At 53.5% G+C, this 21926-nt stretch overlaps 6 protein-coding genes and 2 non-coding genes across 8 annotated transcripts; 5 read left to right on the plus strand and 3 right to left on the minus strand.

Moving 5' to 3' along the window:
• The first annotated feature begins 441 nt into the window (after positions 1–441).
• On the plus strand, positions 442–523 carry ACO1O0_005534. Its single transcript has one exon. It is a non-coding gene; the product is annotated as a tRNA-Gly (tRNA).
• A 13-nt stretch (positions 524–536) lies between these two features.
• On the plus strand, positions 537–618 carry ACO1O0_005535. The gene has a single exon. It is a non-coding gene; the product is annotated as a tRNA-Gly (tRNA).
• A 1477-nt stretch (positions 619–2095) lies between these two features.
• On the minus strand, positions 2096–3416 carry ACO1O0_005536 (fatty acid desaturase-domain-containing protein; the record flags this gene model as incomplete). The annotated part of the gene is made up of 3 exons (XM_083194952.1): positions 2096–2282; positions 2358–2526; positions 2612–3416. The coding sequence occupies 3 exons, from the start codon at positions 3414–3416 to the stop codon at positions 2096–2098; spliced, it is 1161 nt and encodes a 386-aa protein (XP_083049865.1).
• Positions 3417–7993: 4577 nt separating this feature from the next.
• On the plus strand, positions 7994–12307 carry TUS1 (CNH domain-containing protein; the record flags this gene model as incomplete). The annotated part of the gene is made up of 3 exons (XM_083194953.1): positions 7994–10564; positions 10618–11271; positions 11330–12307. 3 exons carry the CDS (start codon positions 7994–7996, stop codon positions 12305–12307), a joined length of 4203 nt encoding a protein of 1400 aa, XP_083049866.1.
• A 679-nt stretch (positions 12308–12986) lies between these two features.
• Positions 12987–13774, minus strand: ACO1O0_005538 (mitochondrial pyruvate carrier family protein; the record flags this gene model as incomplete). The annotated part of the gene is made up of 4 exons (XM_083194954.1): positions 12987–13104; positions 13203–13357; positions 13437–13452; positions 13545–13774. The coding sequence occupies 4 exons, from the start codon at positions 13772–13774 to the stop codon at positions 12987–12989; spliced, it is 519 nt and encodes a 172-aa protein (XP_083049867.1).
• Positions 13775–14269: 495 nt separating this feature from the next.
• On the plus strand, positions 14270–14759 carry ACO1O0_005539 (thioredoxin-like protein; the record flags this gene model as incomplete). Its single annotated transcript, XM_083194955.1, has 2 exons — positions 14270–14355; positions 14450–14759. 2 exons carry the CDS (start codon positions 14270–14272, stop codon positions 14757–14759), a joined length of 396 nt encoding a protein of 131 aa, XP_083049868.1.
• A 4595-nt stretch (positions 14760–19354) lies between these two features.
• Positions 19355–19893, minus strand: ACO1O0_005540 (thioredoxin-like protein; the record flags this gene model as incomplete). The annotated part of the gene is made up of 2 exons (XM_083194956.1): positions 19355–19846; positions 19882–19893. 2 exons carry the CDS (start codon positions 19891–19893, stop codon positions 19355–19357), a joined length of 504 nt encoding a protein of 167 aa, XP_083049869.1.
• Positions 19894–21125: 1232 nt separating this feature from the next.
• On the plus strand, positions 21126–21651 carry ACO1O0_005541 (uncharacterized protein; the record flags this gene model as incomplete). Its single annotated transcript, XM_083194957.1, has 4 exons — positions 21126–21267; positions 21334–21374; positions 21434–21496; positions 21553–21651. The coding sequence occupies 4 exons, from the start codon at positions 21126–21128 to the stop codon at positions 21649–21651; spliced, it is 345 nt and encodes a 114-aa protein (XP_083049870.1).
• Positions 21652–21926: the final 275 nt, after the last annotated feature.

A 21926-nucleotide genomic window follows, 5' to 3' on the forward strand; every position in this document is an offset into this window, starting at 1 on the left:
CCCGCCAATAGCCCATATATGTATGTACAGCTGTCACCTGTAAGCAGCCACCCCCGCAAACCGCCACGGTGACAATGGTGAGCAGGGCTGGCCGACTGAGACGCTGCAACTGCGGAATCACATCTCAGTCTAGATGCCTATGATTTGATATGCTCAAGGGACGGGATGCAACGGCAAGAGGTCGATCTAGACCCTACAGGCATGAAATATTGCCACAATCACCCTTTCGCCCACAGATATGGGAGCGGCAGGGTTCTCATCCTCACTCAGGTGCGACGGGTCCTATAAAGAAGTCGGGTAGGTTAATCACAGGTGGGGATGTTGTCTGATCAGAGTTGTACGTTCGATCTTCTCAAGCACCGTCCCAAGCCAAGGCTCTGTCCCGAGGAATAAATACCACTAATGCAGCCACATTTGTCAGCCAGTCAGATGACGCCACCAGCGTAATTGGTTTAGTGGTAAAATTCTCCGTTGCCATCCGAGCAGCGTCGGGGAGCCCTGGGTTCGATTCCCAGATTACGCACATGGCTTTTTCAGCGTAATTGGTTTAGTGGTAAAATTCTCCGTTGCCATCCGTGCAACGTCGGGGAGCCCTGGGTTCGATTCCCAGATTACGCATTTCTTTTTGCATTTTTCACCTTTGCTTTTTGCCCCCTCTTCCCCAAAATAACTGCTTTGTTCGGTGTCTTGGACATCCCTGACGATCAGAAAATGTTTGCGCGCCCATATTGTCTAAGCACTTCGGAGTTTGTGCTATTCATCCCTACGTATTTAGAGTGAGTATTTACGAGTAGTCTGGTTGGGTGGACGGTGGAATAATCGTTGCCGCACTTCGATATGGTTTTTCGACCCATTCATGTTCCAACTCCCCACTTCAACCATATGTCACAGCGACTACATCGCAACCTTCAAGTCTGATTAGAATAAATGGCATGGGAATCACTCGCCGAGTGTGAAATCACGGACGCCTGTATTTCCCGTAAGTAGATCATAGGGATCTGTCGCAGTATAGTAAACCGCAGTTAGGTAATTGGGGTTCAAACTCTAGGGTACGTGATTTATGAACATGCAATACGAGGACTAGTATGTAAGTAACTTCCTTTATCTGTAATTTCTCAATACTGTACTAGTAGTGCATAGAGATTACCTGGAACAGCAGCTAGGCTCCCTCCATCAAGCCGTCGAAACAGGATACTAGTAATTTAAAATTCAGCTAAGAAGGGTCATCTCGACCACGGCTATGCACTACCACAGCAATCCTGGCAAGATCGCTCGCAAGCCGATACTCGCGGAACATCTGATCCAGTGATCCAGGCCCATGGTGGACTCTTCCCCGCAGAGCTTCCTCCTCATGACTTGGGGCTCCCTCTTGCGGCCCTGCCTCTGCCGGGGTTCGGTTACGCCTTTGCGATCTCGTACACGGAACTCGTTCCTGTTCTCCGCCAGTCAGGTAAACTGGCGGCCCGCCTACAGTAACCGCCGGAACCCCCACAATGTCTTCCCCAGACTTATCGGGATCCTCCCGTGTAGCGGGCAGCGCCTGTGTGACTGGAAGGGCGGTGTGCATTGCCCTAGTCGGGTATCAAGTTCAGTGCTAGTAGCTGAAGATGTTGCTCTTTTAGAGCGGAGAAATATTACGTCCCAGCTGAAGAGGCGCTCCTGGATGTGGTGTGATACATAGGTGAAAGACAATGATTCACCTATACGAGTAGTAGCTATGTGGCTAATTCGGTCATGTAGGCAGTCCCAGCTATAGACCTGATCCCTTCAGCGACATGGTAATCCATTCGTGCAACCTCTATGGGACCACCAGTAAGTTGTTAGCTAATGTCAGTTGCTGGTGGAATCAGGGTTGCATCGCTAGCTCCAGGAGCGGCACGGGCAAGAATTCGTTCAAAAACCCAGTGATTTGTGTCGTCTAAAAGTCTATAATATAAGTCTAATAGTCTATAAGCCAACTTCGCTGCAAAGTCACAAAATCACACATCCGAACGGTGCCCACGTTGTTTCCCCGTGTTGCTGCAAGACGACTTGGAGTAAGTATGTATTCGTAGGCCTGCGGCAAAAACGATTCCCCCTTGCCAGATCCCAATTTTTACTGGCTCTTGGTGTGCGCCCACTTCAGGACTCCCGGCGCGGCATCGCTGGACTCAACAAACTTGAGCGTGGTGAAGTTTGTCCACAGCTGTCCGAGGAAGCTGCGGTCGTCGCGGAAGTAGAGGTTGCCGAGGAGAGGCTTGATGGCCTCGGTGGCCTCCTCAGCGTAGTAGAAGGGAATGCGGCTATGATGGAGAGTTAGCAGGTGGGGCAATAAAAAGAGGGTGGGGGATCGAGGGGAGCATTTCTCATAGACGTACGGGAAAAGATGGTGAATGACGTGGTGCTCGATGATGCCGTGGAAGAGGTGACGGCCGGTGAAGCCAAAGTCCCGATCAACGGTGGCCAGGGCGCCCTTGACAAAGGTCCAGTTCTGGGGATCGTAGTGGGGGACCTCCATGTGGGTGTGGTGCAGGTAGGTGATGGCAACTGCAGTGCGGCTCGCGGTTAGCAAAAATTGGCCTGCATGAAAACTGCATGTGGATGGGATCTGCGATTGGGCGAATCAACTTACTCAGCCAGTGGTGCACCCAGAAGTAGGGCTGGGCGTAGAGCAGCACCGTGTTCTGGACACCGACGACACCCGAGAGCAGGTACAGGCAGCTCATGGTCATGGCGAGGCCAATGTCGGACAGCACAATGTAGGGAGCTTCGCTGCGGCGGAAGACGGCGCTGCGCGGGTCGAAGTGGCTCTGGCGGAACAGGCTGGCGGGGCTCTGGAGACTGCCCTTGCCAGACGAGACGTTGAAGCACAGGTAGGTGACCCAGCCGAACAGCTGGTGGAAGAGCAGGGTGATGAACTGGTACGCGGGGGTGTCCTCGAGGAACTCGACGTGGTAAAAGGCCTTCTTGAGGTAGTCGGTGCGCGTCTTGGGCACAAAGGCCATGTCCTTCTCCATGTGGCCGGTGTACATGTGATGGCGGTGGTGGGAGAACTTCCACGAGTAGAAGGGGACCATGAGAGCGGAGTGGCTGAAGAAGCCGACGACGTCGTTGAGGCGCGGGTGCATGGAGAAGGCGCCGTGGCCGGCCTCGTGGCCTAGGATCCAGAGACCGGTGCAGACGAGGCCCTGGATGAAGCCGTAGGCGACCCAGGCAGCGGTCCTGGAGGCGGCATCGGGGAGAGTGGGGATGTAGGTGACGGCGGCCCAACCGAGGACGCCAGCGAGGATCACATCGCGGACGACGTAGCTCAGAGACCGGACGGCGGAGGGCTCAAAGCAGTGCTTGGGGATGGCGCGCCTCAGGGTGTTGATGTCCGGGAACTGGGGCTCCAGTTTGACCTGGGTCTCGGTAGTGGTTGATACGGTGGGCGTCATGTTGGACGATTTTCGGATGGCCTGGCAGCAACACCGAGGTCATACAGGTAACACAGGTAGCACAGGTAGCACGGGGGGACAGGCCCCGGGCCTCGCCACAGAAATCATTGTTATATAAGGCATTCGGTAGGACAACTAGCGTGCGGCAATAATAGGTGCGAAAAGGGGAGATCGGCAGGGACCGAGTCGAAATTTTCCAATTTTTCCCAACCTTGGCAAGGGACCCTGAATGTCCCAAATGCTGGACCGTTGAGGACCCCATGGACCCGTTTGCTGACCCGCCAAACCACCCGCCACTCGGCCACTTACTCGTGGAGAGGAGGGCACAGTGGAGGGACCCTGGGGCCAGCAGCAAGGACCCCTTCAGCCGCCTCTGCTATTATCGTCCCCTTTCCGAACTGACACACCGCCTCAGCCCCTTTATGATTGTTGCTCTGCGATGTGACATGTCTCTGCTACATACTCGTAGTGATCTCTGGCGCAACGTTGATTATTATTCGGGTGGCTGTGTACCTTTAAACGGCCGCAATGCCAATGACAACACGACGGGCCAATGGCAGATACTGATAGATGTGGCTGCGTTAGTCGCCAAAGCTAAGCGACCTTATCATCAACTCAAGTCACGAGTGTTACATAGTACATGTAGGTTGTGACCCCAAGCCAGTTAAATCTTCTGTATTTCAAACTGGTGGACCGCTTGCACCTGAACGGTGTCTGGTCACTGGTGGCCCGGCTAGTAATTGCTCTGCTTGTTTCCCTCGTCCGAGCTAAAAGCATGTGAAGGAATGTTGCTGCCCAGTAATAGTGTTGCTGTCCCTGAGCCTCTGACAGGAGTGCCTGAAATCTGAATCGTGCTTTAATTTTTTTTCTAGTTGGCGTCCAAAGTGGATAAGGGACAAACCGACATTGGCCAGTAACGGTCATGAATATTATGGGGAGATTGACCTGTGATTGACCTGCCCACCACGGACAGAAAGTCTCTTCATATGAAGATTATTATAATTTATGCTGCGCGGCGGACGGGCAATTGCGGCCCCTGGGGTAAAATCCATAAAACAAAAAAAGTGCATCGCGGGGAGACCAGAACGAGTCTCGCCCCGAGAATGGTGCCCAACATGATAACTAGGCATACTTTCGGTAATATAAATAATAGACATAGCTAATAGATATTATAGATTGTTCCTCGCAGGTTTTTTGAGCATAGATTAATCCTGCAAGTACTCTACAATCAATCAGTTCACCCGTCCCTGAAGCTTAAATATGTCAGTATCAAAGCTTATCAAGCTTAATATCGGAGCTATTATGATCCGTCGAATAGGATTGTAAGACGTCGTGTTGGAAGTTTCAGGGGTTTTTACGGAGTACTACTCGTACGGAATACGGATACTATCCGTACTCGTACCTACTACTATTACGTATCCGTACCGTAAGCACTCATCTCTTTCGTACACCTTAGCTCGTCTGAATGATTGGATGCGGTCTCATCTACGAAGACGGGTGGGGATTGGCCTGTTAATGGTTTTGCTATCGATACAGAGCGTTTACTAACCTCGGTGGGTAGGCTCTTCTGGGGAGAAAACGCGCTACGGTGTACGAAAGGGATGAGTCTCTATGATACGGTAGTATATTCCAGAGGCTCGGCCGAGAATCTAAGGTTAGTATTAGTATTCATACGAGTACTCCGTACCTCTGTGTATGACCATGGACCGATGCGTGGATCATCATTACTACTTCTCACTCGTACGAGTAGTACTCAAACCCCGCGCACCGTAGGGACGCGTTGGCAATTTCGTTAATTACCTGTTCATGGTCAGCGCTGCCACGAGTTCTTTCATATAGGGGCGTCCAGGAGCACCTTGGCATGCAGGATCAGCGTTGAAGTACTCCGTAGGTACGGATGCCAAACACTCCTCCTATGTCTTGATCGGATAAACCTTCAATCCTGAGGGGTGCTCGTGGTAGTGACCATTATATCATAACAAGCTGTAGGTACGAATAGTTTTCCCTTGAGATCCTGGAGTCTCAAGTTTGCAATCAAATATTTCTGCCCAATGATGCCATGTTGTGGCAGTGCCTTGAGCGCGGGACGGCTGGTTCAACGTCTTCACTTGGGACAGAGTTAGGCCAGGAACAGAACAGGAAACCGGTGCGTCAGCCCTGCGAGTGTTGGTGGGCGCGGGTTCCACATGATTGGGCAGGCTTGTCAGGTGCAGGCTGGTGGTACCGTAGGTACTCGTACAGCGACGGCGCCTCCACTAATAATCCCCATGATGAATGTCGGTGACTTCAGATGCTGCCCTGTATGGCTGTTAGAGGGGCCCCGGGAAGCTCCTTGGGGTGAATGTGGCATGCCTGCATTCAAAGCTTGCGCACATGCATGCATGCATGTTGGTAGGGCAAAGCACGCTCCTTCCTACGAGTACTGGTACTCCGTACCTTCCAGGTTATTACCCTGACCTAAATACTGTAGCCTAACAACAGGCAGCTGTTGCTGCTTCATCACTTGGCAAGCAGGGAGATGCGACGCGGACGGTGCGACCAACCTCCTTGTCCTGTCTTGGGAAAACCGCAAACCCCATCATTTTGAGACGGCGAGAGTTTGCGTGTATCCGTGGGCCGTACAGTTGAGGACGAGTAATACGACCCCGAGGCCCCTCAAACGGCCAAACCGCGGCGCGTGGCAAACTAGACCAACAAGCCAACAAGCACGGCCTCGTTCAGCCACGAATACGCAGGTAGTGCCCACTCTGGCACTGGAGGCCTGAGAAAGTGAGCAAGTGAGCAGTGAGCACCCGGCAACACGACACCGGTTGACAGGCTCAAACTGGGGCCCCGCTGTATTTCCGAGTCCACCAAACGTGGGCTTGGGTGCACCGCCTGCGCACGCAGCCACGCCCGGCGTTCGCTCGCACGCAACGCCCAGGGACCTTCTTCCTACCTGCTGGTATCCATCAGATACCGCACAGTCCGCTCCAACAAGGCTCGCCCTGAGGTCTGCTGCTAGTAGACAACAAGGCGCCTTGTACTATTACTTCGCAAGGTACCTTTGCCGGACAGGTCGGCGTCTCAGTCCACTCGTTCCCCAGTGACGTCTCACCTCCAGCAGCCAGGCGGGCTCCAGACACACCCCACTCTCTGCAACGCCTCCAACGCTCCGACGACCAACTCACCCGTGACGCCCGCGACCCCCGCGACGCCAACGGTCTTCAATATCCTCGATCCCCCACGAACCTCCAGGTTCGCATTCGAGTCCCTATCACGTTCTTTTTCCCTCGAGCCTGGCGACGCTGCAACCGCGACCGCGACCGCGACTGCGACTACGACTACGACTGCGACTACGGTTACGAGTACGACTGCGACTTCCAGCGGCCACGTCCTTCTTGCCGACCCCCGTCTCTCTCTTACCTGGCCACTCTGGCGCCAGCAACCCTGATCGCCGCCTGCACCAGTCCTGCGAGCGCATGAGCCCCGACATCAAGTCCTGAAATTCTCGGGCGCCTGAGGCGACGCTTCGTCCCCTTACTCCTTGCGAGCGCTTGCCGGTTGATATAGTGCGCATCGCTGCACTATCCCAATCCGCGACTACTGGCGCCATTGTCATCTCAAACCCCGATTGAGCCACGCTGTTCGCAACCACTTCAACGTGAACCAAGGCTTCCACCATGTCTTTTAGAGATGGCCGGGGGCGTTACGGCCATGTTCCCCCCATCCAGTATCCCGTCACCGGCCAGCAAGGTGACCAGAGCGGTGTTGGCCGACGGCAGAGCTTCAATAGCGGCGATGATGCTGCCTACTACGCCCAACCCCACCGCCGCGAACCGACGTTCGACAACGCTACCGAGGATGAGCTGTTCATAACGAGTCCGACCTCCTCGACTGCGAGGCAACACCAATTTGGTTCCACAAGTACCGCCTTATCTGGCTACCAGCATCAGTACCAGGACCCGGCGCCTCCCACGCCGCAGCATTCCACATACAACCCCCAGACCTTTGCGCAGCAGCCCTCCTCAACCTTCGATCGATCCCAGTCAACCAGGTTGACCTACCAGCAGCCAGCACCGTCGCAATACGTTCCCCACCGCACCTCCTTCTCTTCTTCTACTTCTCCGAGCAACTATACCCCCCCGACTTACAATCCTGCCGCCTACGCTGGTGCAACCTCTCCCCAGCGGCAGCCTACATATCACGGCTATAGCGGTGCAGACTACAGTTATGGCGGCCCTACTGGCTCACAGGCACCCCCTTCCTATGGGCAGTCCCCCGGACCGACCTACTCGTCTGCCTTTCCTCAACCAACCCACATCTCTACCTTCCAAAATAGCTATTCCCAACCCACAAACTCCCAATCTATACCTGGTTTCAGCCCACAGACTCCGGTTGCCGCATACCACCCGTCTCAGTTTACCGGTGGACACCAGTCTCTCCAAAACTCCAACGGCGGCAGCCCGAGCCAAACATCGTACTCCCGGGCGCCGTACCCCACAACTTCGAACATTCCCGTCGGCCCCAACTACGCCACTAGTGACCCCAATTCGATCTATAACCGAGATTCGAGATCGAACTCCCAAACATCTCCGATGGGCTCACCCTCTGAGCAAGCACATTCACCGTCCGGTCTCCAGCGACATCCCACAAATGCGCCTCTCCCAACGCGGCCTGATTCCGGGCGTGAACGCGGTTATGATCGCGACCAGGATCGCCTAATGCAGGATATCGAGGCAAAGCTGGGGTCCTTTGACTTGAGAGACACGCAAAGAACTAGCTCGGCCAATGGCCAGTATAGCGCTCACTACGCAGACGACCAAGCCGAGCAGCTGCGCCGCTACAACTCCAACGCCACAACTCTCGCTCATACTGCTAGCGCTGCCTCCAGTCGACCTTCGGTGCCGACAACGTTCTACGAAGATGACGACGATGACCCCGAGGGCACCGCCGGTGTTCTGGCAATGCGCCAGGCTGAGATGGAAGACCGGCGTTTCAGTGGGACGACCTTTGTCCACAATGACCCCCCTGCCATGTCAAATCCCCTGCCGCCACCCCCAGAGGAACAAGACCCTAGCAGTAGCGATAGTGATTTCAGTGGCAACATGGTCGACCTAGGCATGTTGAGTGGTGGACCTCAAACCAGCCTCGCCTACGGGGATGATGCCGGATCACTGCCTATGTCGCAGGACAAGGCTCGACCCTTACCATCACCCAACTTCTTCGCCCAGCCCTGTGACAAGTATGACGGCACCTCTAACTACAATGATGCTCAGATGGACTATGGTGGAACCGGCGGTTTGCAATCCCCTACCGCGACGCGGCTTAGTTTCGACGAAGGCGATGAGCGCGTCTCTATTCATTCACGAAACAGCGGGGCAGAGTCACCCACAAAGGAAGGTTATCAGGATCTATTCTACCATCCGGGCCTGACAAACCGGCCTCTTCCTGCTGTACCACAGCAGGAGCCTGAATCAGACAGTAGTTCAATGCTTTCCGTCAACACCAATACGCGGGGCCAGCTGCAGCATACCTATTCCACCAGCACCGACTCGCGGTACTACCCCCATGACAATCCAGAGGCCTTTTACAACTCCGCATCGCCCTTGTCTCCCCAGCCCGAGCGCTCGATTTCTCTTACCGGCCATAGCAACACTCCGCAGATCCATACTCCGGCAAGATCAAGAACCGACGCCGCCGATGAACGTAAGAGGGGCCATCGCCACCCTCATGTCGTCACTCATGCGGGCCCCACACTGTCTGAGTATGAAGTCAGCAGTGGGACTACTGTAGGGGCTTTCGACAGTATCACGTTGCCGAGCGGGCGAAAGAGGAGATTCATCCCGTCGAAGCTTAGCGCAGGAGATTTCCGCAGGTGCACCGAACCCTGGGCTCTTAGCGGCCTGGAAGCATGGGTTCGCTACATGGCCGATGGCGAGATGGATCTCAGGGAGAAGACTGTGGAGGAAGCTCTAGTCCTCCTCTTCACATTCAAGGTTCCGACCATGAATGTTGCCGACGCCGAAACGCTGAGCCACCGCATTGTGATGCTCATGTTGGAGTCGAAGCTTCTTCTACCTGAGGAGGAGTGGGTCAAGTTTGGTGACGGCCACATCTCCGGAGTCTTATGGCAGATGACCGGGTCCGGATGCTACGCCCCCAAAGTGCACGACCAGGAGATCGGTGGCCGCTGTTACTCACACCACTGCACACGCACCGTGAAAAAGCTTGATCTGGACGACCTTGACCCCGAGAACGTCAAGACGATCGAGTGGCACGAATTTTACGGACTCACCAAGGAGGATCTTGAATCGAGACCCAAGAAGGAGGTGGAGCGTCAAAATATTCTCCACGAGATTGTCACGGGTGAAGAAACCTACATCAAGCAACTCGATCTTTTCCGAACCCTTTACCGAGACGATCTGCGCGCTAGAAAACCACCGATCCTCAAACCTGAAAGGCAAGAGAAGTTCTTGTCCGCCGTATTCGGAAAGCTCGATACGGTCCTTAGCGTCAACAAGGATAACCTCTTGGCTCAGCTCAAGTACCGGCAGCAGGAGCAAGGCCCTTGGATCACTGGGTTCAGTGACATCTTTAGGGAATGGATTCGCAAGGCTAAGTCTGACTACATTGAGTATGCGACTGCGTATCCTCGGGCCCAGTACATGGTGCGAAAAGAAGCCGATCGGAACATTTTGTTCAAGCGTTTTCTCGAAGAGAAACAGAGACATAAGTCCATGTCGAAGCAAGACTGGACGCACTTCCTGATCACCCCCCTGCAGCGCTTACAGCGTTACACCCTCCTACTTGAGAGCATCGATCACAAGATGGTCACGGAGAGCGAAGAGAAGGCGAACCTGCAGAAGGCTATTTCAGAGATCAAGCTGGTAACACTGGAATGCGACGCCAAGGTGGATGAGACCAACAAGAGGGTGGAGATGATGGAGCTGGATCGCATGCTGGTCCTTCGTCCCGGCTTCCAGTCGGTCCTAAATCTTGACCATCTAGGCCGGCAGCTGATAATGCAGGGTGAGCTGACGAGATTGGGATCAAAGGGCGTGAGATGGGTCGACTCGCACGCCTTGCTGTTCGACCATTACCTCATTCTGGCTAAATCAGTCGTCTCACGGGATGGCCGCGATAGGAAGTTTGATGTGTCGAAGGAGGTGCGTCGTTACTGAACACGAAATTCTGATTTGTTCATGCTAATATGTAGTAGCCCATTCCCATGCCACTCCTCTTCCTGGAGAGCATGAATGACGAGCCTATCCAGAGACAAAAAGGCATCACAACACCCCTGGGGCGAGCCACGGCCGCGTCGGCGTCGGGGACTCAGCTTAACAAGGTGGCCACCAATGGCAGCAGACCTCCGCTGGATCATATAACCACAAGCTCTTCCCTCGGCTCCTCTCTCACCCCTACGGGTACCAACGATGCCGATGGCAAGATCCTGTACCCATTCAGGGTGAAACACCTTGGCCATGAGGTTTACGTTCTGTACGCTTCCTCAGCCCGTGATCGCATGGAGTGGTGCCAAAGGATCATCACAGCGAAGACGAACCATGCCAAGGCCCTGTTTTCGCAGAACGCCGAGCCCTTCCGTCTTCGCGTCCTCGCCGATGCTGCCTTTCATTACGACGGCTCGTCCATGTATGCTAGGGCAGCTTCCGTTCCTGTGAAGGGAACGCCGCTCGACCGGGCCATTGAGGATCTGGAGAGCGTCCTGGGCTCTGCACAGGGGATAGCACCCGTCTGTCGGGCCCAGGTAAACTGCGCTACGGGATTCTCGGCCTTTGGCAAGTCCATCATCGCGATTGGAACAGACTACGGTGTCTTCATCTCCGACCCTTCCAATCCCCGTGGGTGGACTAGAGTAAGTTCCCAGCTACTCATAAGAAATCTTGGGTGTATAGTCCTAACATTACTTACAGACTGTTCAAGCCTCACGCGTGACGCAGCTCGCTGTGCTTGAGGAGTTCTCGGTCTGTCTGATCATCTCGGATAGATCACTCATCTCATACCCTCTTGATGTCGTGGCACCAGTGGCCGACTTTCCACCACCCGCCAGCGATAGCACACGCAGAGCCCCCCAGCGTCTTTCCAAGGATGTGACGTACTTTGCAACCGCCAGGATGAAGGACCGCACGTTGGTCTTCTACAAGAAAAAGGAAGGCCTCCACACCATCTTCAAAGTTGTGGAGCCGATATACAATAAGGCGACCGAGAAGAAGCGCCTCTTTGGAGGACGGAAAGCCGCTCCAGGGAGCACAGAGTCGTTCCGAGACTTTGACGAATTCTTCTTCCCGACCGAGTGCTACTCACTTAGTGTTTTTCAGACGTACATTGCCGTCGCAACTTCAAAGGGCTTGGAAATGCTTACCCTTGACAAGAAGCAGCCCATGTCCATTCCTGATCTGAAGGCCCCTGCAATCGCCAATATTGCTAGTCGGATCCGGGACCAGAAGCCTTTGGGTATGTTCAGACTCAACGAGAACGAGTTCATCCTGACATACGAGGACTGCGCTGTCTATATCGACAAGCATGGTGATGTCAGTCGGACCCTCATCATGGAGTACACTGGCAAACAGAAGAGGGCCCGAGGCGCAACCATGTACGGCCAGTACCTCTTGCTCTTCAATGAGGACTATGTGGAGGTTCGCAACGCAGAGAACGGTCGATTGCGGCAGATCATTGCTGGGCGGGACGTCCGCGTGCTCGACTACGGAATTAGAGGACCTACTGGTGGTAACGCTGCGGCATGGCAACAGGCAACAGGGCGCGACGGTCTGCAACCCAACATTGGCGACGCGTCCAAGGGCACGGTCAAGATTGCCATGTGCCATCCGGAACTTCCAGGCCGACAGATTGTCCTGGAAATGCTGCTCAATGATGGCCACAGCGAGAACTAGAGACGGATGAGATATGGCGGAATGTTGGGACACAAAGGCGATGACGACGACGATGTTGATGACAACGAATGGAGAGGTGTATGTTAGTGTGTCTGATGGAAACGTTGTTTCCTCCCCCCCACCCCTCCAACTGGTGACCCTTATCACCGTGTTCTCATTTTATGCGTGTTAATTTGGTTCTGCACCCAGATCAGCGCTTGGATTTCGAGACGCAGGCGAGTTTCTGTCTGGCATGGCGTTGTGGTGGAGAAGAGGAAGAAGATGGGTTCCGGCGACAAAGGCTGGAATATTAGTATATAAGTAATGATCAATGTGGGATCAACGACGTTTATGAATGGAATTTACACTGGTTATCAATCTGATCGAAGACATTATTAACTGCAAGTTTTGGAACAAGCGAGGTTTATATCTCTTGTATAGTTATCCCTTCCCTACCGGGTGTTAAATGAAGTACAGATCGAAGTCGCTTTACAGCAACTGGCTTTATGGAACACACTTCTTGAGCATTGAGTGCACGGAAGCATAGGCGGGGGACCGCTCTCCCCGCTGTCTCCTTGTCCCTGACAGCGGACTCGGAGACCTTTTCCCTCTCGTTATCGACGAGACTTCCTCCCCTGGCTCATATTCAACGACAAAGCTGGGAGCTCGACGGGCTCATATTTCCTCGTCGAGACCCTCCTTACTGCTTCTCAACAACCGCCTCCGCCTCCTTATTCTTCTGGCCCTGCCAGTACAGCCCGATGCGGGTGACCTGGGTGATACCCACAAGGGCGAGGAAGAAGTTGACAGCGGCAAGCCTTCAGCAAAGGGTTTTCTCGTCAGTGACAAAAACGCAGATTGCTCCCCAGGGAACACAACTGGGGGGAAGGGGAAGGGTAGGGGAGGTGGAACGCACAGGTAGTTCTTGGGCTTGATGATCATGCACCAGCGCGTCCAGATCAGGCCAGTGCAGGTCAGGGCAAAGTTCTGCGTGAACGACAGCTTCTCGGCCGGGCGCGCAAAGTCGGAGATACCGGCGAGGACGAGGGCCCACTGCGATTTGGGAAAATCCTACATGTCAGCGCTATTGCTTTTTTTATATATAGCTTCCTCCTCTCCCAATTGATGCTGCTCTGGAGTTGAAACGAACCTTCATGACCGGAGCCCTGCGCGAAGATTCAAAGTCAGTATATGTGTCATATATATAAGGGGGATAAAGAGCAACCCCTAAAGGGAGGGGGCCGCAAAGGGGACGTACCAGAAGTGCACCGTCTTGAAGCCGATCTCGCTCTCCCACATGCGCTTGAACCAGCCCTGTTGCTCGTTGGCGGTGGTGCCGCTCTGCCACCGGCGGCTGCCCTGCTGGTAGAAGTTGTGCCGGAAGGAGAAGCGAGGCGCGCCGGTGGTAGCCTGGCGGGCGAAGGCGGCACCCTGCTGGCGGAACAGCGGCCGCGAGGCGCGGAGGATGGTGTTGGTTGTCGAGGCCATTCTCGTTCAGGTCGCGTCTTGCCCTGTGGTTCCGTGCAAACACACCGCGTTAGTCTTCCTTTACAAGGTAGATGCTATCCTTATTGTCGTATGGCAACAGGGCTGGGGGGGGGGCGAGAGGAAGGATCGACGACTCTTGACGTACCGGTTTGGAATCTGGGAATGAAGTCGGCGAGGGTTGTTGAGGGATCGACCGTTACTCAACGGGGGTTGTTAAGTTGCGCGCCCGGAGATAAGCCGTAAAATACGTAGGTAGTGCACAAGCGCTGCAGTTCAGTTGTGCCTGCGACACCGGATGACGGACAGCTCTTAATGAATGCACAAATTTTGTGCACGGGCCACACTGGCAGGCTTATGCAAGGCCAAGCCTAGGGCGCCAAGTTGCCAATGGCGAAGGCCCAATTCGACATCACTTCGCACTCCATCACCAAAAGCTTCCCTCAAGCAGCCTCCTGCTCCTCCGGCCCTTATCCCCCCCCACAAACTGCGCCCACCATGTCGAGCAGATACGCCTTCACCAAGACCCTCAAGGAGGTCCGCTTCCTCTTCTGCCAGACCTCGGAGCAGAGCGCCGCCGTGCGGTTCGTCAATTCCCCTCCCCTCCATCCTGCCCTGGGCGCGCAACGGGGGGGCATGGAAAAGGCATACGCTGACAGTTGATGGCATCCGATGCAGCTCGTTCCTCACGAGGGCGTACCCGACCATGAAGAAGAACAACCCCACGACCCCGATCCTCATCCGCGAAGCCGCCGGCACCCTCCCCAAGATCTACGCGCGATATGGTACGACCAGTCCACCGAAACACCCCAACCGGACCCCTCCCCTCCCCTCCCAGGTCACCACTCCCGTGGGTGGTGCCGAGAGACAGGTAGCTAATAGTAGTCTGGCGGTAGAATTCGGCAACGAGAAGGCGCAGAGCTTGGAGGGACTTACGGACAAGCAGATCGAGGAGACAGTGACGGGTCTGGTGAAGAACGGAGCGTGAGATTCCAACGATGGAGGAGGGCAGTTGAAGAGGCAATTTGGGAGGACGTCATGACGACTCCGCGTGTAAATATCACCCGAGGCTCAGGAGACAACACTGTACCATCATCATTTTGTTGACCTTTGCGAAGCGTGCCCGTTACCGAACATCTACCGCCGATTCGATGCGCCTCGGCCATGGTGTGGTGGCATGCGGCGGAATCCATCTTCGAGAGCGCTAGTGTCACCCAGGTTCCGAAGTTGGATGTTCTGAAGGGGCGTCTGGTCTTTTGATATCACAGTGAGCGTCCGGGATCACGGGGATATGCAGATGTGGTGAGCGAGCTGATTTCTATTCTAACATGCCCAATGCTTCTAGCCATTATTACTATCCTATTACCACAAAATTAACCAGTATTCTTCTTCTGCATGCATCAACTAATTCTATCGGAACAGGAGCCACCTTGACTTGCTGCTAACTTTGTTCCTTTCTGCTCTAGGGGCCCTCGCTGGAACAGGGCTCGTCGACGTTGGTTCCACCCAGGGCCCCTACTCGCAGCTACACTCTCATGCCGGCGGATGCATGTTTGGCCGCTGCTGGATTTGGAGAACTACCCTGAGGGTTCGGCGGTTTGCCGGCACCATGCTCTGCCGCCATTGACTTAGTTGATGGATGATACGGCCCTTCATCAGGGGTCTTACCGGAAGGGTTGGGAGGGGTAAAGGCAAAATCGAAGGTCGACTTGCGAGGCTGCCTCTCCGGTGCTCTGAAGCCATACAGGTTGTTCCACCTACTCTTGGGGCGAAAGGAGCTACTATTTTCTGCTTTGTGGCCAGAAGTTGGAGCAGGCATCGTACTAGGTGAATCCTGGGACAAGGTTTCGAGAAGACGCGCTCTGAATGTCTCGGGATCTCCTAGTTGCTCCGCCTGGCCGGGCACAAGAGGGCTTTTTTCAGATTTAGACCTGCCAGTCTTCGTCTCTCCAGCCGTATTCTCCTTCATGGGTTTGTTCAGCTTTCCTCCTGGAGGTGTGGGGGATGATGGTTGTGCTTTTTCAGGTGTAACTTTGACATGGGCTGCTTGGGATCCAGCCACCAAGCCTTCCCCTTCAGCAACGCCAAACTTTGAGTCCACAGGGCTCAAACTCCCCGATTTGGTCCTATTTGACTTCTTTTTCTTGGACTTTTTCTTGGCTTTTGCCTTGGGTTTTCCATCGCCGTGCATTTCTCTACCCACAGCTTCAGGTTCGGCTTGAGAGACGCTCTGAGGAACCGGTTCGCTGGCACTCTCCTCCTCAATCCCCACACTTTGTTGAGAGTCTCTGACAGGGCTCTCTGCGTGTTGACTCTCTTCATCCTCGGGCTGGCTCAAGGCGGTGAATCGGTTCGGTAGGTGGAACCTCAGAGGGGCCTCTTCCAGCCCCGGGCCATGGCGCCGAGAAGGATATTTGGAGAGGGCAGCTCTATGCCTTCCCCTTAAGGGTGGTTCTGACTTCAAAGCAGAAGTGCGTGTAGTCGAATAACCACTCCCAGGCTGGTTGGCTGGGATGCTAGGTTCTGTAGCCCCAGGGGTGGCCGTGCTACCTGTAGCAGCTGGAGTGAAGTAGGCCAAAGAGCGCTTAGTTCTCCTTTGTGAACCCGAAGGCACTTGTGTCCGAATTCTCTCCTTAAACTTAACTTCGGTCAAGTTCATAGAGGTCTTCGGGGCCTTTGCAATTTTACTCCAGGGCTTTGTGCTGCTTTGGTCTGGGGGTTTGAAGATAGGGGCAGCACCAGTGGAAGTCTCTGGGCCCTTTGCAACTGCACTCCAGAGCTTTTTCTTGCCCTGCGACGAGGGTTTGACGAAAGAAGTAGTTTCGATAGGAGTCTGCAACTGCTGGTGCGAGTTTGCAGGCACGGACTCTGGCCCAACAGGGGCCTGGCCCGTCTGGGTTTGTCTCCTTTCAGAAGAATGTTGTTCCTCAGTAGCTTTTGTGCTCTTCTCCTTGATCATATCGCGTGAGGTTTGTGCCTCCACCGGGTTGACCCTCTTCTGCTTCTTTTGAGGAAACTGTTCCTCGGAAGCTTTCGTGCTCTCTGTCTCGGGGGCATGGTGTGGAATTTGGGCCTCCACCGGTCCAGTCTCTTTCATATCCTTTTGAGGAAGTTGTTCCTCGGCAGCTTTCGTGCTCTCTGCCTCGGGGGCATGGTGTGGGATTTGGGTCTCCACTGGTCCAGTCTTCTCCCTCTCCTTTTGGGGAAGTTGTCCCTCGACAGCTTTGATGCTCTTTGCCTTGGGCGTATCGCTCAGGCTTTGGGCCCCCACCGGCTCAATCCTTCCCCCTTGGCTTTGGTCCTTTTCGGGGGCTTTTCCCTCAACAGGCATTTGCTGCTGTCCTTCTTTTTGCTCTGGAAAACTAGCTCGCCCAGCAGAGGGAAGCTCCTGGATACTTAAAACGTATTGTTGAGATAGATCTTGCAATCTTGCTTCTTCAGACCTCTCTGCCTCCTGAGCCAAAGATTCGGAGTGGACGTTAGAGGGCTCATGAGCTGTTGGCATGTAACTCTTAGAAAGGTGATAGTAATGGTGCTCGAGAGCCCTCGAGATGATATCAAGGATGTGTCCCTCAACGGGACCAAGGTCATGAAAATCCCATCGGGCCAGCACACTCAACACGTGCGTTCGATTTCGGTCCCAATACAGGAGCTTAGCCCGGTTGTATTCGAAACCCATCCAACCAGCGACCCAATCCTCAGTCAGTCTATGCTTTTGGGCCTGAAACTGATGCCAGATGACCACATTTTCCTCTGTAAGACGTTTAATGACCATCCAGAGATTTGCAGGCCCATATTGATAGAGGTCATAGGCATCAAACCAGTAGTAGAGATTAACCCAACGTGTAGGTGTCATCATGCCCTCCATCAGGTACCAGTAGGGTCTGCGAATAGCGTTGGCAACCGACTGAATCTCCTCTTCTGACCAATAATAAACATGACGTGGAGGTGGAATGGCCGGAAGGATCCGAAAAGACCTTTTACCTCCCTCAGTGGAGAAGATACCTGGAGATCCAGGCGGCGGGTGCGAGTAGTAAAACGGGGGAAGAGATTCTTCAGTGTAGTGTTCAGAACCCCCGCCTGTACTAATTCCCGGGGCCCTCGGAGGTATAATGGGGAGTCCAGTAGCATAGAAGTTGAAGAAGCCGCCCCCATCATTATGGAACCTAAGATATTGATGAGGCTGCTGGCTCTTTGCTTGAAAGCGCCTCGGTTGCTTCGGAGGAGCCATATTCGAGCTTGTCCAGAAGTTAGAAGAGGTGTAAACAAAATAAACTTGGCTCGAAGGCAGATCTTCTCTAGACGGGGGGCACTGCACAACTGCCAAACGCCGCATGGGGAGAGCTCAACTCACCTGGTTTATGTTTAGCAACCAAAGGTAGATGTTTGGTAAAAGTATAGAGCTGAGAAGTGGACAGGAGTCGGAAATCTATGAGCGAGAGTAGAATGGAAATCTGAAGAGAGAGGAACGAATAGAAGGTGTGTAGAAGTGGGAGTGGGAGAGGGCAACGAGGAAAACAACAGCTCCTTGTATATGTGGAAATCCAGAAGGTTTAATGGCGTATCGGTTGTCTAGGAGACCGGGAAAAGGAGAGCCAGAAAGTTCCAGGAACTTGAAGTTTAAGCAACCTAGGGCTGCCGTGGAGGCTACGAAGGCTGCATGGCTGGGCTAGAAGTGAAGAATAAAAGGGGTGGGTGGGTTCGCCATATCGTCAACAAACCAGCGGGAAGCAGACAACAGTCGCTAGCGGGCTGTCGACTGCCCTCTCTTTGATGTCCTCGATGCTGCTGGTCGCTCCGTCTTAGGAGATATGTTTAATGGGAAGATATGGCCTCATCATAGTGCTTAGCGACTGGGGGTGTTAGCGATTATATTTAACAGCCAGACAATAATCCCCAACGCATAAGTTCTAAGTTCACCTTTATTTACATCGTCATAGAAATAAATAGCCGCGTATATCAAGTTGGGCAAACGGGAAAATGGAAGGAGCGCCTACTACTTAGTACCTTAGCAGTACTACTAGTAGTAGTAGGTACTGATGTCTAGGTACTTGCTAATGACCAGGTATACCACTAGCAGCAGCAGTCCCTCAGGCCGCGAGGGTTCATTATGAGAGTCTGCCTTCCTCGAAGCATCGTCCAGAATGGCCAGCCGCAGTCACCCACTGGCCCCGTCGTTGTGGATGCAGTTCGCTGGGAAAGATGTCAACCCAAGTGCCCAAACCAAAGTTCCGAAACTGCAAGTAGATCTCGCCTTTCCTTACCACACATCCACAACGGAAAAACCAGTGATTCTGCTCTCATCAGTTCTCCCGCAGTCAGTAGGAAAAGCCTCCGCAACGGAAAAGAAAGATAAGACGTGGCAGTTGGCCCCTCAGCCATGGGTCTCGGGCGCCAGCAATAGCATGAATTATGTTCTGTTCAACACCATGCTCAGTGGCCACAAAAGTCTTCAAGTATCTTTACTTTAGCCACAAGTGTTTGGATGCCGGCGTAGCCAGTTATATAGTGTGTATTTCGTGAGTGGTGAGAACATTAACATAGGAAAGCAGACATTAGTACAGGCCCACGTCCTGTAGGCATCTATTTTCCATAGACGAGCTTCAGGATCTCCGACTCATTTTCCCCGGCGACCGCCTTTCCGTTATTCCAGTCGACAACCTGCAAGTCCGTTAGTCTAGCCATCCACACGTGCCGCACCGCCAGAGGGAAAATGCTCACAAGGGGCCTCTGGAGGCTGTCCTTGCTCTCTTTGAACTTCTTCAGTGCATCCTTCTCGTCCCGCGCTCCCTGGATGACGCTGGGGATGCCGCTCTTCCCGACATACTCGAGGATCGTCTGGACCTGGTCGGCCGTGGGATGGTCCTCGGTGATGTTGAGCTCGAACTGATCGCGCTGGGTCTTGGTCTGCGCCGTGTGGTCGCTGGCCTGGTCAATCGTGGCGCCAGACGTCGCGTTGGCCGAGGCCTGCTTCAGCAGGTTGGCAACCCGGGTCGAAGCTGGCGAACCGGCCTTGTGGAAGAGCGTGATGATGTCGAGGGTTTTGTGCTGCGCTTCGACGTAAGCTATCATGTGCTGCGGAAAAATATGGCATTGGGCTCGTGACTTACGAAGCGGAACATGCTGGGCGGTTTGGGGATTGTACAAGAGGAGAATTATGTGGTAGAGAGACGCAATGGTGAAGGGTGGAGGTTGCCCAGGTATCCAGATTCGGATAGCTATCGTGAAGCTTGGCTTGTGCCGCTATGCATGATGACTTAACGTCGTCACCACCAAAAGGATGTGGTCCGTGCATTGGTGCCTGTCTCACCCGAGCATTTCCGAGCACAACCATGTACGAATGCATTGGCAGTAGACGTCTTCGTTTGGTATCCGGCATGTAAATACAACCATTCGGAGTATTTTTACTCTAAAATGTTTCTATTGATTCTAATTTCATCTTGTGGAAATTTGGATATAGGCAATAGCAGCATAGTACCCAGATTTCCAGGTTGGCAAAATTGTTGCGATGGAGCATGCCAAGACACCACACTACAAAGGTAATTGTCTGTATTAGATGTTGAAGCTGGCCCTGAGAGCAACCATCTACTCGTGCTATTAGTACAAGTAGCTCCGAGGGAATCGAAACCTAGTCAAATTTTACGAGGTTGATCGACCAAATAAGTTTTAGTAAGGGTACAGCAAAATCTATACGTGCAATGTCGACACAGTCAAAAGTTCGCATGATGATTCCTTGCCATCGTTGGACATGTACGGAAGAGTTGGCATTCATGTACCAGTCGTCATACCCAAGACCACACGAGCACTGCCATGACAATAAGCCCAATTGCATCATGAGTGGGTTTCCATGCTACTATGTACTACGACATACTGCCCATGCATGTTTGTATCAGAAGTGGCTAGGTACCAGTGGCCAGGGAGTGTTCTGAGCCTCTCAGGCTACTGATCCCACGCCGCATGCAACGTGCTAGGGATAAGCCACTTACACATCAAGCTAATATGGGCAAGAAACATTCCGACTCCCGGCTCCATTCAGGCACAGAAGATCGCTAATATGAATTGCTCTCCAACCAGAGTCTTCTCATGACGTCGAAGCTCCAAAATTGTCCGATCGATGTTTGTCGCACTTGGAGACTGGGACCTAGATGACGTATGAGATGAAGTAATGCGTAAGGCGTGGAGCAGATGCTCCGGGTCCATGACGGAACGCCAACAATACTAAGTATGAAGTACAAAAGACGGCAATGAGATGCGTCAAAAAACATCCGGAAGTCATCATTTAACATCGTCCGCAAATTGACCGACTATCTTCTCTTGATATCTTCCATAATACCCACTTACACATCACATCATCATGTCTGGAACATCCAACGTTGGCCAGCAGGCTGTGTACGAGGCTGGCGACCAGCGCAACTACAAGGAGTCTGAGAGGAAGGCTATGGAGTCTCATCCCTATGCCGAGGGCAAAGAGAACTCGCACAATAACCTGGACTCTAGTTCGTCCAACCCGTCCCATCTTGACCATGAAGAAGGCCTGGTCAAACCGCTAACCTGACATCTAGAGGATGAGCGTTCCATCGCCAATAAACTGGCCGCCGAGGAGGTTCGTCGCATTGTTGGTTCTACGCCGGACAAGAGCTACCACTAACATGTGTCCGCAAGCGAAACGAAGGCCCGAAGGACGATTTCGAGACAGCCATGTCCAAGAAGGATCCTACCCTCCCAGTGAGCCCTGTTCTATCACACGCATGGCAGCTGGCATGGAGCTAACCATCGCCTAGGCCAAGATGCACGGCAACTCGCCGTCGAAGGGTGCCAAGATCGACGCCGAGCTACAGGCAGAGGACGAACAGCGTCTCAGTGAGAAGAAGGGCAAATAAATGATGAATGCATATGTACGAATGGGCGCTGGGTCAGGGCAACTCGGCGTTTTTGGTAGCAAGTCAAATGATCATTCACATCACGACCAACTTTTTTTTTATTTCTTCTGGCGGTCGAATACCAGGTCGTCAACTCACACAAGCAAGTTATGAAGCTGGTCTACGCTCGAAAAGCTGTCATCACGGATGCAAAAAGCTACCTAGGATACCCAAATGTCGTTGTAACAAGAGTCTTAATATCGGCTGCAGGACAGCTCTCAAAAGGGAATCTACTG

Source organism: Amphichorda felina (assembly GCF_050947745.1).
Source record: "Amphichorda felina strain 45539 chromosome Unknown scaffold_5, whole genome shotgun sequence".
NCBI lineage: Eukaryota > Fungi > Ascomycota > Sordariomycetes > Hypocreales > Bionectriaceae > Amphichorda > Amphichorda felina.